Source organism: Castanea sativa, chromosome 4, assembly GCF_040712315.1.
Source record: "Castanea sativa cultivar Marrone di Chiusa Pesio chromosome 4, ASM4071231v1".
Taxonomy (NCBI): Eukaryota; Viridiplantae; Streptophyta; class Magnoliopsida; order Fagales; family Fagaceae; genus Castanea; species Castanea sativa.
In genome coordinates, this window is record NC_134016.1 from 44,113,257 (window position 1) to 44,129,091 (window position 15,835).

The following is a 15,835-nucleotide window of genomic DNA, read 5'->3' on the forward strand; positions in this document are numbered from 1 at the left end:
TTAGGTCCGGTTAATATTTTGAATTAAGTCATTTATTTTTAAAAATATTTTTTTGAAAATTGAAAAAATTGTCAATATTTTTTCAATTTTTGAGAGAAAATTTCTAAATATAATTAATTATTATGTGCCCTAAGGGCACACATTAGCAAAATTTTTAATAGTTTTAGGTTTTATATAAAAAATAATTTGGTATCAAAATATTTTGTTTCATTGGATGAATCTGGGATCCTAACGGAATTAGAGAATTAATAACATTACCATAAATACATATGTCAACAAATTACAATACTATTCTACATTTCATACAAAAAAAAATGTATATAATCTCCTCAAAGATAAATTCCTGGCTCCACTACTAACTTGCCTCAAGAGTAGGCGAACTTTTTTATTTTTTTATTTTTTATGAGAAACAAGAGTAGGGGTAGAGCGAACTTGAATGTGAATTAAGGTCAGCAAATAGTCTTTTGTCCAAACATGAAAATTGAATGTGTGAAGCTCATGAAACCTTTGGGGCTGTTTGTTAATGTTATTCTTGTAACGTTGTTTGTATTTTTTGAAAATACGGATGAGTGAAAAAAATGTAAAAATACGTGTAATGTTGTTTAAAAACTAAAAAATGTTGCTTAAACTACCCTGCCAAACGTCTTCTTTGTGACATAATGTCGGCTTAGGCGATTATGACATATGCCCTCCGTATATATACGGAATGTACCATACATATAGGTTTTGCTCTTTGAAGCTGCAGAGTGCAGATAGAATTGATTGGTATTGCTTCATTCTGATTATTGATTTCATAGACAATGGAATATTTCCCACTCTATGATACACAGTTTATGAAAATTGCTCACTGACATACGTATGAAGAGATAAACTATAAGAGAAAAACCATGTACAATATAGAATTATATTATGATTAGAATAAAGTAAATCTTAAAAGTGTATAAAAATAAAACTTGATAGATTAGAGACACTATTGTAACTTTATCTGACAAGAGAATCACCCAATAACCTCAAGTCAGCATTCACTTGTAAAGTATAGATACCTTGAGCAACCATCAAAGGTCCTTTAATTATTAAGTCAAACAGTACCCCACGGTATAATTTGAATTTCACATGCTATGAAACTTTCAAAACTGACCTAGGGCTAAAATCTATATCATAGAAGATGAGGAAGTAATGGGTCTTTCCTAAGTTAAAATCAAGGTTTTGATCAAGATAATAAAAAAAAAACAATTTTTATTGGTCAAAAGATGATCTTACCATAGACTTGCATGCATAGGACAAATTTAATTAAAAATTAAAAATTAATTTTAATTAATCCTTAAAAAGATTGATTAAAACTTCACCAAGATCTTAAAGATTGATTAAAATTTTAGTGGTTTACATGTAAATACATAATGATAGAAATTCTAGTAGAAGTGACATATGGATTGCACCAAGTCAATCAGGTTTAGGTAAAAAACGAGTTATTTTAAATAAGTTGCAAACAAGTCGAGACAATCGAGTTGCAGGTCGATCCATATTTTTTCACATTAAAAAATATATTTTTAAAAAATATATATTTGTCACTTGGTAAGTCATGTAACAAATTACTTAGTATGAAATGTATTAATTTGGATTTAGATCTACCCATGTTAAGAAAGAGCTTAGATTAACATTTTTTTAATGCGAAATTAATACTTGTACATTAATAATAGAATTGTATAAATCATAGCATTATTAACTAAAACAAAATAGCAAAAACATAGAGGAGTTTAGTTTACCATTTGAAAATCTAATTAAAACAATAAGACAACTATTTCCACACAATATCAACATTCTAAAATAGATAACCGAATTAGAAATGGCCTATTGGATTAGCAATTTAATTTCACATACAATAAAAATAGATAAGAAATTTACTATCATGAAAAGAAATTTCATCCAAACTTTAAAAAAACACGTAAAAACTCCATTAAACTAAGCTTAATGTATCACATCAAAAGATTCAAACTTTAATTACTTTTTTTCATTCAATTCTCTTATCAACTAAGAAGAGTTACCCTTTGTCTAAGGAAAGACAGTGACGGCTCCAAGAACTTTGTTAAGGGGGAGTCATTAAGAAACTTAAATTAATAAAAAATTAATAAAAAGAGAACTTAAATATATCGAGGTATAGACCACAAAAAAAACAAAAACAAAAAACAAAAAACAAAAATTGTTACAATTTCCTTCTACAAGTTTTCAAATTTTGAATTGTTACACGATAGTTCATTACGAGTATTTATTGCCAATATGGGTAGCTATCACCATTTTATTTTGTTAAATTTGTCTAAATTTTTATTTTATGCACTTAATATTATATATTTGTCATTGTTTTTATAAAACTATTTTAACTAAATTACCAAACTTAACTCATTAGCTCTATATTAATTATTGACACACACAACCACATTCATTCATACACAACATAATTCATTACGTGTTTACTTAACCAATTAAATGCTTGAATAATCACTAACTTTGCAATTTTTTTCCTGAATTTTTCTAACTTTATGACAAAAAGTTATTATAACATTATAACTATAAATACTTATGTACAAATTCTCTCTATTTCCTAATTATTAAATTATACAAAATTATATTATATTTATATTGTACACACAAACATCCACATACACATCATTATTCACACAAATGGCAATATAAAAAAAATAATGCACATAGTCAATATTAGACAGACTTATACATATATAATAAAAATTTATAATAAAGAGTGACATTTACAATTCACAAATACTTACCTCTTATTTTAGAGTAAAAAATACTAGTAATAAAAGTGTATAAGATTTAAGTCAAGGTATGTAAAAATATTTTTAAGAAAAAAATTAATGTATTAAACTAAAAAAAAAATATTTCAATATATATATATATATATATTTTTTTTTTTTAAGTCGGGTACATTTGAGCCCTTAACAAATAGTAGAGCCGCCCCTGAAGAAAGATGATTTACTCTCTACTGGCACATTGTAAATTTTGAAATGATTTGAAGGCTGTTTGGCAAGTTAATTTAAATATATTTTCACATATTTTAAACAACATTACACACATTTTTACATATTTTTTCATTCACACGTATATCAAAAATACACAAATAATATCATTTAAACTACTCTCCTATACACCCTTATTTGTTAGAGTCAACCTTTTTCATGCACCTAACTAAGAACTATCAAATTAAATGATGAAGTTGTTTTTTAGTTTTGATTGAATTCAATGAACACGTCTCTTAGAGGACAATGTAATGAGTGCTTTTGATTGAATTCAATGAACACGTTTCTTAGAGTACAACGAAATCGTTGCACTCATTTCATTGTCCTTTTTTTTAGGGACAGAGTTTATCTTCAACAGTGATGATACAGTTTAAATAAGAATAAATACAGTGATGATACATTCACGTGTCAAATACAGGGCTTAGGTGTACTTTATCCTTCTTGTTTTTACCAAGGAAGTCAATACCGTACCGGAGGCTGTACCGGTTTGGCCACCGGTACGATATATTTCGGATACCGGTCAATACCGGTGTACCGTTTCGGGTTTACCGCTATTTTATATATATATATATATTATATACACACACTAAAATCTCTAGAACCATGGTTATAAGCATATAATATTTCACTTATATTATAGTAAATATAAAAGTTTATCATAAAATATTACCTCAATTCAGAAAAAATTATTCATAGTTTTAAACTTTAGTATTAATTAAAAGGAAAAAAAAACACAATATAAAAAATAGAAAGCTTAGTTGTTCATTGCATACTAAAAAAACAAATAATACTAATAAGTTAGTGTAAATAAGTTATTATTATGTCCTTACAAAAATTCAAAAATTACAAAACTAAAAAAAAAAAAAAAAAAGTTTTTTTTCTGTATCGGCCGGTACGCCCGGTATTGGCCGGTATTGCCCGAAATTGGCCGGTATGGCCGGTACGCGACCGGTACAACCGATATTTTTTCCGGTACAAAATAGAAGTGTACCGGTACCGGTGCACTGACCGGTACGGTACGTACCGGCCGGTACCGGTACGGTATCGACCACCCTGGTTTTTATAGGCTCATATCCAAGTGGTGTTATGGTGGGAAAAAATCAAAGCGGTGTCATTCAGCAAAATAAAAAAAAATCAAAGTGGTGTCATTGACATGCACTTAGTCGAAGAGAGAGAGAGAGAGTTGCTTGCCAAGATTAGAGCCTTAATGCTGACTCTGTTGATAGGAAAACCGTTCATGTTTTCCTTTTGAACTTGAATGCTTATTTGGTGCGTAAAACATTAGTAAATATTTAGATCTCTAATTTTAAAATAACTAAAGCAAACTTATATTCAAATAATATATGTGCGGAATATGATATATAAACAATACTTAATTTGGCAAACTACTTTAACACATAATTAATCATAAACACAGTAACAATTAATGGTTAAAAAGTAAGGGAAGAGAGATGGTTGAATAAGAAGTCTATGATGGTTGAATAAGAAATCTGGGGTTCAATTCCCGCCTACACCAAAAACTGATTGGTGTATTGGTCTGATAATAAAGAGCTATCATCAGGAGCGGACGTCAAACTCTTTCTAAAAAAAAAAAAAAAAACTTTGGGTGATCAAACCAATGATAGAAATAAAAGATTAGTGAAATCTAAAGCTTAGTTTGGATTCAGCTTATTGTAGCCACGTTTTGAGATTATGCGTTTTGTAGCTTTTCTTTTTTTTTTTTTTTTCTTCAACGCGCATGAATAGTAACCGGTACTGTTCATGCACGTTATTTCACTGTGCAGGGAGACCAATTTCACTGTTTACGCACTGTAGCTGCACTGTTCACGCATTGTTCATGGGACCCACAAGCACTTTATTCAGAAAAAAAAAATATTAAAAATGGGTCCCACAGCACTATTCACACATTTAAAAATTATTTTGCTACAGTGTTTTCAGTTTTCAGTTTTCAGCAATAAGCTCTATCCAAACGGACCCTAAAATAATCTCTTTTAAGTAATTCTATAAAACTCATGTAATGCTTGTTTCAATTTTAGAAATAAATTACCAAGTGGGGAAATCGGTTACACTAACTCACATGTTATGAGATTTGAAGTGGAATAAAAAAAGGCAAAATTAAAGACTATTAAAATTTAGAAGCATCTATTCATGTGATTTCACCAGACTCACGTAACGTCTATTAAGTAGAGAAATCAGTTACACTAACTCACTTGTTATAAGATTTAATGTGGCATAAGTAATAGCAAAATTAAAGTATATTAAAATTCAGAAGCATCTGTTCACGTAATTTCATCAAACTCATGTAATGCCTATTCGACTGAGTGGAGAAATCAATTACGCGGACTCACTTGTTATGAGATTAAACGTGGCATAATTAATAGCAAATGAAAGCATATTAAAATTCAAAAGTATCTATTTACATGATTTTATCAGACTTATGTAACGCCTATTCAACTAAGTAGAAAAATCAGTTATACTAACTCTCTTGTTATGAGATTCAACGTGGCATAAGTAATAGCAAAATTTAAGCCTATTAAAATTTAAAAGCATCTATTCACATAATTTTATCATACTCATGTAACGCATATCCAACTAAGTGAAGAAATCGGTGTCTTGAACTACAATTCGGTTTTCTCTTAAAATACAAATCCAATTATCACAAAATTTTAGGAGCATGTTTTCTGAGTGTATTTTCGATAAAGATACTAAAAATTTATGATTTTATTCAATCAAACAGGGTGTGTTCCGTGTGTAACCCGAAGGAGCTTCTCAAGTCGAAAAGCATATTACACCTAACATATCATTGATATAAATTGTAAAGGAGGCATTAGGCATACTAAAACAACCTATATAACTCCACCAATTTCAGAAAGCATTTATTTTATATTATTTTATTTGTTGAGAAAAACCAACTTTAGAAAACATAGTAATAAAAAATTGTGAGATTTTCAGAATGCCTCTTTCGGAGCTTAATCAACAAAAACCAAGGATGTCTTGCGCTTCCCAAAACACCTCCCCACTTGTTCCAATTGTCCAAATCACCACCAGTTTTAGCTTCTCATTTTGCTTCCCTCCACAAACTGAAAAACTCAAGACCTCCGGTGATGGTCCACGCTACTAGAGGATTTAGACCTCCAAGGTCTAAATCCTCTCACACACACAAAAAATGCTAGAGAGAGAGAGAGAGAGAGGATGAATTAGTGAAAGGGTTGTTTAATGTTCAAATTTTGTGTGTGAAGAAAAATTCTCAATGGGGGTTTTGTAGCCACACCCCATTGAGGGGCTAGCTAAAAATCAACCTAGGAGTCATGCCCGAGCATTGCTCCATATGGCTATTACCAGCCACCCGTGTGATGCTGATTCTCATGCTTTACACCGAATAAGTCTTGCTCGAGCGAGATCTTTCATCTTAGTTTCAACTGTCATTCAAAACCCTACTTAGAGAACCTATATAAAGTACATTAAACATGGTTTTTCCAAAGTTTGAGAGGCAGTAAAATCCCAGGGTTAGTGAGAGAATAAATTGTCTCCTTCTCTTGGGTTTGAATGAGAAAACCTCACTAGTTTGTTATTTATACTTGTGATCCAAATGAGTTCATAGACATCTTCAATGAGATGCCATGTTAGAGAATCTAGTTCATGAAACAGATATGCCGTTCTAAACTGATCCTATTGAAGAAAACCTTAATTTCTAAAGCTATAATGACATAACAAAAAATAGATAGTACAATAATAGATAGTAAAATCCGAGAGACATCTTTGTAAAGGAAAATACTAAATTTAATACAAGTTTTACAACATAAAGCTTACAAATTGGTACAATAGTGAATGTGATTTGTGGTTTCACTACCTAGTAATAAATGTTTGAATAACTTTTTTTTTGTGATTGGTGACATATCAATTTGTAAGCTCTATGTAGTAAAATTTGTAATATACCTAGTATCACTCCTTTGTAAAAGCCAAGTACTTCAATACCAATTATTATGATTCAGGTTTTGGTTTTTGGTGACAGGATGTCTGTGAGTAAAGGAAGGGCCAAACCATACACAAATGTCAAAACGATCCCGCCATTCTCTTTCACAACAAAAATTATCAATCCTCACAAAATTTGATTTGAATAAACATTTTGGTAACCACTAAACCCTTAATAACACAGTTTTTACATTTGGACTATGACAAAAGCAGATACAAGAAAAACCAAAAATACAGAAGAGCAACCCTATTACACCAAAATTATAGGAAGAAATTTCTTCCCAAGAGGAACTGCATATTAGCATGCAGTTTCCAAGCCATACACTATTTACGGGATTGGAAGCAGCAAAGCATGAAATGGCCGTTACATTAGTCTTAGTTCATATTCACCAGCCATCGTTATGTATCTCACCCATGGAAGAGACTGGTATCCACTTTTTTCAATAATTTTAAGATACCGAACCTGACAAAAAGCCAAAAAGTCAATTTATATGAGCACATTAATTATGATCAATCGTATTTCAAACATTGCATTTATTACTACCAAACCAGACAGCGAAGACAGAATGATTCATATATAATCTCATTTGCCCCAATTTGTGCTACCTCTAACATCCAAAAATGAAGATTAATGTAATATTATCCTACAATTTTGTTTTTAAAAATGTTCATCCTGTGAACTATGATCATTTTTCCCTTTTTGATAGATATGATAGGTTTTGAATTTATAACATCTCTATGATGATAGTTTCTTACCATCACACCAAGACACCAATAGGTTTCTTTAGTAAGCGAGATTCGATCCTAATTCAACGACTAGGGACTTACCACATGAGACTAACTGAAATCCATATGATCATATTATTTCTTAATCGTAAAGAATTCTACACCACAAAACATGGCTAATCCAGTAGCTTCTCATAGGGTGCGGCTTGTGTCCAGTGGAAGTTTCCACTGGACACGTTGGATTGCGGACACGTCCACTCTTGGACACATGTCTGAATCCTGACGTGTCCAGTGGACATTGGACACAAGCCCTTCCCTTTCTCATATTGTTTTCCTTCAACTTGGCATACATGCAACCATTGCATGAAACTCAAAGTTCTCCACACCATTCACCCCACCCAAAATTTGTGGGATATCCTCTCTCAACAAAAGTCCAACATAGAACAAACCATTACAATACTGTGATCCTCCTTTACAAGTCCTTGCTATTTACTATATATTGAAAAGCAGCAATAGAGAGTGCAACTCATGTACATAAGGAGAATAAAGAAGAGGTAACCCAAAGAATACGACTCAATCCTTGTTAGTTCCTCAGTTATATCCTCAGTATTAAATATACATTACACAATCTTGACCTTTGTGAGCGTAGCCTACTATAGTTTCATCATATTAGACATTACTACTCTTCTTTTGGCGTTGATTTAAATTAATAAGAAAGCACCAAGCTGAGGCAAATAACAAGAATCATGTCTCTTGTCAAGCAAGTAGAGACATGCAGAAACACATACCTGAATCCCTGAGACAGTAAAATATGGTATCTCAAACTTCACCCTGATGGGAGCTTTTCTTTCTGGAGCAGCTTCTTCAGCTGTTATACTGGGGAGGCTGAACTCTGCCCTCAACATATACTCCTAAAAAGCCCAAGGTTATGAACAAGTTTAACAATAGAAAAGCATATTGCATTATTACACCGTTGGCCCACTGATAATGGCAAGCATACAATATGAATTTGAGCTGTAGACCAGTTCCTACCTTATTACCAGGAAAAGACTTGATTTTCCAAATCAAGGCATCATTCTCAGGAGCATATGTAGCAGATCCCATTGATGTTCGGATATTAGGATTTGTAGCATCAGATGGCACAGGCAACTCAATTTCAACATTTGTTGCAGTACTGTATAAGAAAGTAACCAGGGATTAATATCGGAAACTTTGGTAATGGTTATGAAGAATTCCTAGAGAACAATTAAATCAAATGGATTCTAAGGTGACACTTTCATCGTCCCATAGGCATTAAACTACGTTGTTTTTGCAGAGCATTTAAAGACCCAACTCCACTATGCGCTCCTTTTAATAGACTAAACACAAACAAAACAGAGGATTCCACCCTAACACAGAAGAAAGGATTCACCATCAATAGAATGATAATAATGTGGCTGTTATAATCTCCTAAAGTCCTTAAAAGTAATTTTCTACAGAATAGACCGCATAAATCATTCCAAATGCTGTACTGGGCACAAAACTCAAAATGGTGAAATGCACCAATTAAAAAAGTTGTACCCAGTGCACAATGCCCCCATTTTTGCAGAGTCTGTGAAAGGCGAAATGTACCAATTGCAATCTATTATATGAATTTGTCAATACATGAAGCTTGTATCCATTGACTATGAATAAACAACAATATGAGATACACTACATAAGTACTATTATTTGAATTTACTTCCATCAAGCTTCCAAAATCAATATGCCTCAAAGGTTCTAAATTTTAAGCACCTATTTGTAATCTTCTGTTAGCCAATAACAGGAAATACAAAATTTTCAAGCCCAAAAAAGCATTTGGCAGGGTGTATTAAAAGCTACATTCAGAAATGGGGGAGGCTTTGCAGCAATTGCTGCATATAGGGTAAGGTAGCAGCCAAAGAGAAGTGACATGACCAGCTTAACCCATGATTTTCTGTCACTTCTCTTTGGCTGCCACCTTACCCTTTATGCAGCAATTGCTACATACAAGGTTGCAGCAAATCATGTCCCTTGAGAAATTGCCTAGAGAAAGAGCAATTTTTATATTTCAGGAAACATCAAAAACTTATTTTCTGCCTTTTCAAATATGCAGGCCCATTAACCATTGAAAACGGGCAAAAATGAGTTCAAAATATTGAAATTTAGGATCATTCCAAAATAATTTCTGAAATTGAATTCCATTTTCATTTCTACAAACAAGAACAGGGCCTTATTGGATAAAAAGTGAAAATTACCTGCGCTCCTTAAACTGGCTCCGAGCTTTCACCGTGAATTCAACACGACTTCTAGAATGCCTTTCAACCTGTGCTTCCACCCAAACGAGAGGTTTCACCTGAAACCATAAATAAAATATTAATAAAAAAATTTGAGCTTAGAGACTCAAATTCTGCAAAAGCGAGTATAAAGTGAAATCAAGACTGGAGCTCAACCACAAGACAGAATGCAATGTGATCAAACAGATTCAAGTCCATCTTAATGGCCAATGGCAGGAACAGATTAAGGAACACAGCAATTGAATATCATTAAACTTTAATTTGGAGCAAGCAACTTCAACTTAACCTGAGTACTAAGCCTATATGTCATCAGGTCAAAAGATCCATCTGGGGGTATGAAGGATATAGTTCGGTCATTTTCAAATCGAGCCAATCGCACACACCTAGCAGAAATAAGATTAATATGCTTGAAACAGGAATAAAAATAACACCATCTTAACTTGGAAAGCCTTCAACTAAGACCATAAGTTTCATAAACCACAAGAGAAATAGAACTAACAAGATAAGCATACATACTGATGAAACTTAATATCATCCAGATCAATGGCTTTTCCTTTTGCTGTTCGACCTTGAGCCTCCAGCAGTAACCTATCATTTAGGCCAAGCTTGCACTCAGGCATACCACTACAACAAATGAAGTATGGTTAGTTGGATCTTTAATAGGAGATAGAACATATGCTCATGGACTAACATATATGCCCTGTAAGTTTCATACAGCGTTCTTCTTTGATCTAAAGAGATTTCATAAAACATTATTATTTTGTTAAACAATTTTGCTGAGCATTTCAATGATTTTTCTCAGACTACAACATGTCCCTCTTTACATTCATCTACAATTCAGTAATTTGGGGTCTCAAAAATTACTAAGAAAAGGATAAATTATGCACCTTAAAAATGCTCTCATTTTTAGTGCCCCAACAACGTCTGAACGTATGATTTGCCCATTGCTGTTGACAAGTATATTGACACTCTCCACCACGTCCAAGAAAACCTGATTTATAATGAACCAAGCCTCCATCACATGTCACATTGCAGCTCAATTAAATAACAATAAGATGCACAAAGAAATCAACCTACTTCATTCTTTTTGTACCGTATCCCTTCACTACGCCAAGAAACTGCATTCGTCACAGCCATGGGAGGACGCTGTGTCACTTCCATTCTATAAGCATCAGTCTTGATAAACTCACTAAGAATCGTCGCTTCAGTGAATTGCGGGAACCCAAAGTCCATCATTTCATCAAGCAATTCATACTGCCAAAACCACAAGGCATGATCACTATAAACACATACAATATTTCGACTTAGAATGTGTTCTCATTCATGTTACCTTACCCTTAAGGCCTATTTCGTTTAGCTTATTACCGTTATACCATTACACGATAAACAAAATAAGTTAGTCCAAATGCACACTAATTCTCGTAATCAATTCTATCACAAAGGAAATACAAGCAAAACAATAATAATGCAAATACAATAGTTCGACTCAAAATCACTTATACAATATTTTGACTCGGAATTTGTTCTCATTTATATTAGCTTTTCCTTAAGGACCGGTTTAGCTAAAGCTTATTTCATTTTAAAAGCTTCGCCTTTTACGCAATAAACAAAATAAGCACTAATTCTTGAAATCAATTCTAACAAATGCTCTTACCACAACTACAAAATTGTCTCTGAGAGATTCCTCTTCTAACTCTTCAAAGTAATGCTTAAACACCTGCAACAAAAACGAATACAAGTCACAACAACAATAACAACTCGGTTCGAATCGAATAAAATTATAAAAAAAAACGAAACGCGGCTGGCTTTTACTCACATCAACAATACGATGCAGAAAGAGCAAGAGGCTCGCGGCATTGCAATTCTGCCTCGAGGCAGACATCAAGTAAACGTTACTGTGCTGTATAAACATGTAGGTCACTCCGTTCTCGTACATCACCGGATCTTGCGATTGCGGATCGTCCTGCAAAATAACCAAAATTATCAATCGATAACTAATCGCATATCCAACTACGCCATAAGTTGAAATTCTATTGTGGAGCGGACGCGATAGGTTGAAATTGGGAAAAAAAAGGAAATATTGACCTCTCTGTCGAGGAGATTGGCGAAGAAGCGTTCGGCCTGAGCTGCGGTAACGTCGCCGCGGTAATCGCGCCATATCAAGATACGGCCTTTTATGTCTAAAAGAAAAAGTGCCGAGGCGGCACCAGACATTTTTTTTTTTCGGGTTTGTTTGTTGAGATGATCCAATTCCAAAAAAATATTTGTGTGATATTTTTGTTGTTGCGAAAGGGGGAATGTGCGCGTGCGCATTTAATTCTTTGTTGTTTCTTTTATTACCAAAAAAAAAAAAGGATCTTTCGGTCTTCTTCGTCTTTTTTTTGTGTCAGAAACGTTTACGAGAGAGAGAGAGAGAGAGAGTCTTTGTTGTTGTGTATGGGTTGGTTGGTCCAGTGGGAAATGGATTGTGAGAAGTCAGAAGGTGTTTTCTTGCTTCGTAGCGCACGTGCGAGGCGAAAGGAGTCGGTCTAATTTATTTTTTGAGGTGGAAAGGTTGGGATTCTATATGGGCCAGTTTAAGCCCACAAATCGTAATACAATTAAAAGGAACCAAAAAAAAAAAAAAAAGTTTATACCTTATTTCAAATTAGGTCTTTAATTTTTAGTTTTGTTAATTATTGTCTTAAAATTGCTTCAATTCCATTCATCTTATATTATTATAGAGAGTAACAGAAAGAACGACAAAACTAAAAATGAGAAATTGTTGTTAAAACTTAACTAATTATGATATATATATATATATGGGTTGTGTTAACAGGTACTGTAAGGTGCCCGTTAATAGCAATATTTTTATATTTTTTCTGACAAAAGTTTTTGTCTTTATTCACTTTTACGTCAAATTTTTAACTTTTTAAGTACCATATGATCTTTTTTACTATTTTTCTGTCATTTTTCTTGTCATTTTTCACCTTAACAAGCATTAAACTTAACAAATCCCTATATATATATATATAATTTTTACTTTCACTCTTTAAAATAAAATAAAAATCTCTCTTTAAATCAAGCTTTCTCTTCAAATTAATTATAAAGACGTTATAGGTGAAACCCAAAAGTTTTATTAATGATTTCTTATTCTTGTTTGGACGTTTCTCCATCAAAATATTAAAATGAATAATAAAAAAATAAAAATAAACATAAGTTATAATTTATTTCATAAATTTTTAATTTAAATTTAAAAAATTAAGAATTTAAATAACAAAAATAAAGAATATATGACTTAATATGAAACTTGTGAAGTTTATCTTCATTTATCCAAATTTTTCTCTCCCTACTTCTTTGTAGTCTTAGAAAGTAAAAGAAATCAACTTGCATTTTTTTCACGTAAAATTCAAACTTCTCAGATCTATGGATTATATTGTAGTAGGATTTTTTTTTTTTTTATTCATGCCTGGCTCTTGTCACAATCCACCCATTCTTATCTCATAATTTTTTTCATACCTTCATTCCTTCTTTTCCCTTTCCTTTCCTTATTATCCATTTTTTTTAAAAATCCAATATGGATGCTTCAACGAATGTGTTATGGAAAAGTTTCACCTTTCTAAAGAAGATAAAGAGGTTTGGCCGTTAGCTCTCAGGAAGCGGCTCTCTCTAACAACAAGCCCAATTTAGTCTTCTATCAAGCTACAAACCAATAAAGACTTTAACAAGGAAGCTTTTAAATCCACTCTTCAACAACTTTGGTGCTACTCACATGGTGTAACTATTAAAGAAGTTGGGAATTATTATTTCTAGCCATCTTTGTTATGGAGGAGAACATATCGAAATTCAAGACAAAAACCCTTGGTCTTTTGATAAAAATACATATTTTATCAAAACATTTCAATGGTGATCGTAGCCTAGTAATATTCCTTTCCAATGTTCTCCTTTCTGGATTCAGGTTTTTAACATTCCAATTAAACATATAAATAGAGCTATTGGTACTCGTATAGCTAATGAAATCGATACTCCTCTTATGGTGGATGCCCCTAACAATAGTCTAGCTTAGGAACCCTTTCTTTATATCCAAATTTATATTGATATCCTTTGATGAGAGAAAAAACTGTTTATATTGAAGATGTAGAAGAAGGGTGGATCTTTTTCAAATATGAGAGGCTACCTATCTTTTACTAACTTGAAACTTGAACAATTTTCACCCTAAACTCCAAGAACTTTGGGTATGAAAAGGTGCCAAAGTGATAATCATACTATGACATTATATTGCAAATGCCAAAATATAATAAGATAATACAACAATAATGCTATCTGTTTTGTTTTGTTTTTTTTTTTTTTTTTTTTTTTTTTTTAAGGATTAATGCTATCCTTTGTGCCCATATCGTATTTCAAACATCCTCCCCAGCCATGGTCTACGCATTTAAAAAATATATAATTAAATAATTCCAATTTCCAAATACACCGTACAATTATAGAGGCTTCTATATTTGTAAGTCTAGCCCCTAAATCCAGTCGGCCCTACAAGTAACAATATGGGCTTAATATATGGCTTACGTTGAGTTATATTAACAAGTACACAAATCTGTGCCCATTTGCTTATATATTCCTTCCAGCCCAAGTTATTGAAGGCAAGATACAGACCAGCCCAATTTTTTAAAATTTTAAATTTTAAATAAAATAAAAATAAAATTCTGTGTCCATTTGCTTATAGACTATATTCCCAAGAACCAGAAAATTCATTGCCTACCAATAGGAAAAAAAAAAAACACCCAGCAATTAATATATAAGAAATCGCCAGCCAGCCAGTTATCAATAACAAGCAGAGTAATATAAGAAAATCAGATGGGCTAAGTGTCTCAGGTAGCTAGGCTAGGTTGCCCAATTAATGTGCCCATGAAATGGAACCTCAATGATAATTGTGCCATCCCCTTAAACAAAAACTGCTGGATTGGAACAACAAGCAGATACATGCATGCAAAATTTCCTTCTAGTGCTTCAAAGCTTGGAAGTTGGAACCAACTTAACACCAAAAATAGTAGTAATAGAAAGAAATACACAAGGAATAACAATTAATTTATTTCAAAAGATACAAGTACCCACGTACCCCAACAGAGAACCTTAGAGCATCCACATTGAATAGGGCATATGGCAAATGTAAGCCCAATTTGCAATTGAAGCCCAAAAATAGCACTCCATCGATTATGCTAAAACCCAACAATTGCAAATTTTTTTGCAATTCAACTACAGTGTAATTCTAAATGTAGAATACACTGTAGCTGAATGGTAAATGAAAATAGTATTATTTAATTCTCTCTCTCTCCTCCTTTTTATTAAAAAATTCCTATTCTTTCTCTCTCCTTTCTCTCTCTCTCTCTCCCGTTATTTCTCTGATCTCTGTTCCTTCTCTCTTCAGTCTTCAGACCCAAAACCATCTGTTCCTTCTCTCTTCAGTCTTCAGACCCAAAACCCAGAAACACCACACCACGGCGAGACACCACACCACGGCGAGCCACCACACCACGGCAGATCGGCCTGGCTAACGGCGGCGACGTGGCTTGGTTTCTCTCTCTCTGGTTGACGGCGGCGACATGCATCGGCTATTCTTTCTCTCTCCTTTCTCTCTCTCTCTCCCGTTATTTCTCTGATCTGTTCCTTCTCTCTTCAGTCTTCAGACCCGAAACCCATATTTCTCTGATCTGTTCCTTCTCTCTTCAGTCTTCAGACCCAAAACCCAGAAACACCACACCACGGCGAGACCACACCACGGCGAGCCACCACACCACGGCAGATCGGCCTGGCTAACGGCGGCGACGTGGCTTG

The 15,835-nt window shown here is 33.1% G+C and overlaps 1 protein-coding gene across 1 annotated transcript; it reads right to left on the reverse strand.

The window, feature by feature from the left end:
* Positions 1 to 7,083: 7,083 nt before the first annotated feature.
* On the reverse strand, positions 7,084 to 12,485 carry LOC142630384 (AP-1 complex subunit mu-2-like). The gene is made up of 11 exons (XM_075804372.1): positions 12,110 to 12,485; positions 11,841 to 11,987; positions 11,679 to 11,741; positions 11,102 to 11,278; positions 10,912 to 11,015; positions 10,541 to 10,648; positions 10,311 to 10,407; positions 9,986 to 10,083; positions 8,763 to 8,904; positions 8,519 to 8,641; positions 7,084 to 7,467 (listed from the first exon to the last, which is right to left on the reverse strand). The coding sequence occupies exons 1-11, from the start codon at positions 12,335 to 12,337 to the stop codon at positions 7,369 to 7,371; spliced, it is 1,386 nt and encodes a 461-aa protein (XP_075660487.1). The 5' UTR covers positions 12,338 to 12,485; the 3' UTR covers positions 7,084 to 7,368.
* Positions 12,486 to 15,835: the final 3,350 nt, after the last annotated feature.

Excerpts from the sequence above, each read along its gene's own strand:
- LOC142630384 (XM_075804372.1), bottom strand. The coding sequence starts at position 12,337 with ATGCGCACGCGCACATTCCCCCTTTCGCAACAACAAAAATATCACACA. Across the intron at positions 11,279-11,678 it reads GAGACAATTTTGTAGTTGTG|TATGAATTGCTTGATGAAAT; the intron begins GTAAGAGCATTT and ends TGGTTTTGGCAG. Across the intron at positions 10,408-10,540 it reads GATGATATTAAGTTTCATCA|GTGTGTGCGATTGGCTCGAT; the intron begins GTATGTATGCTT and ends TATTTCTGCTAG.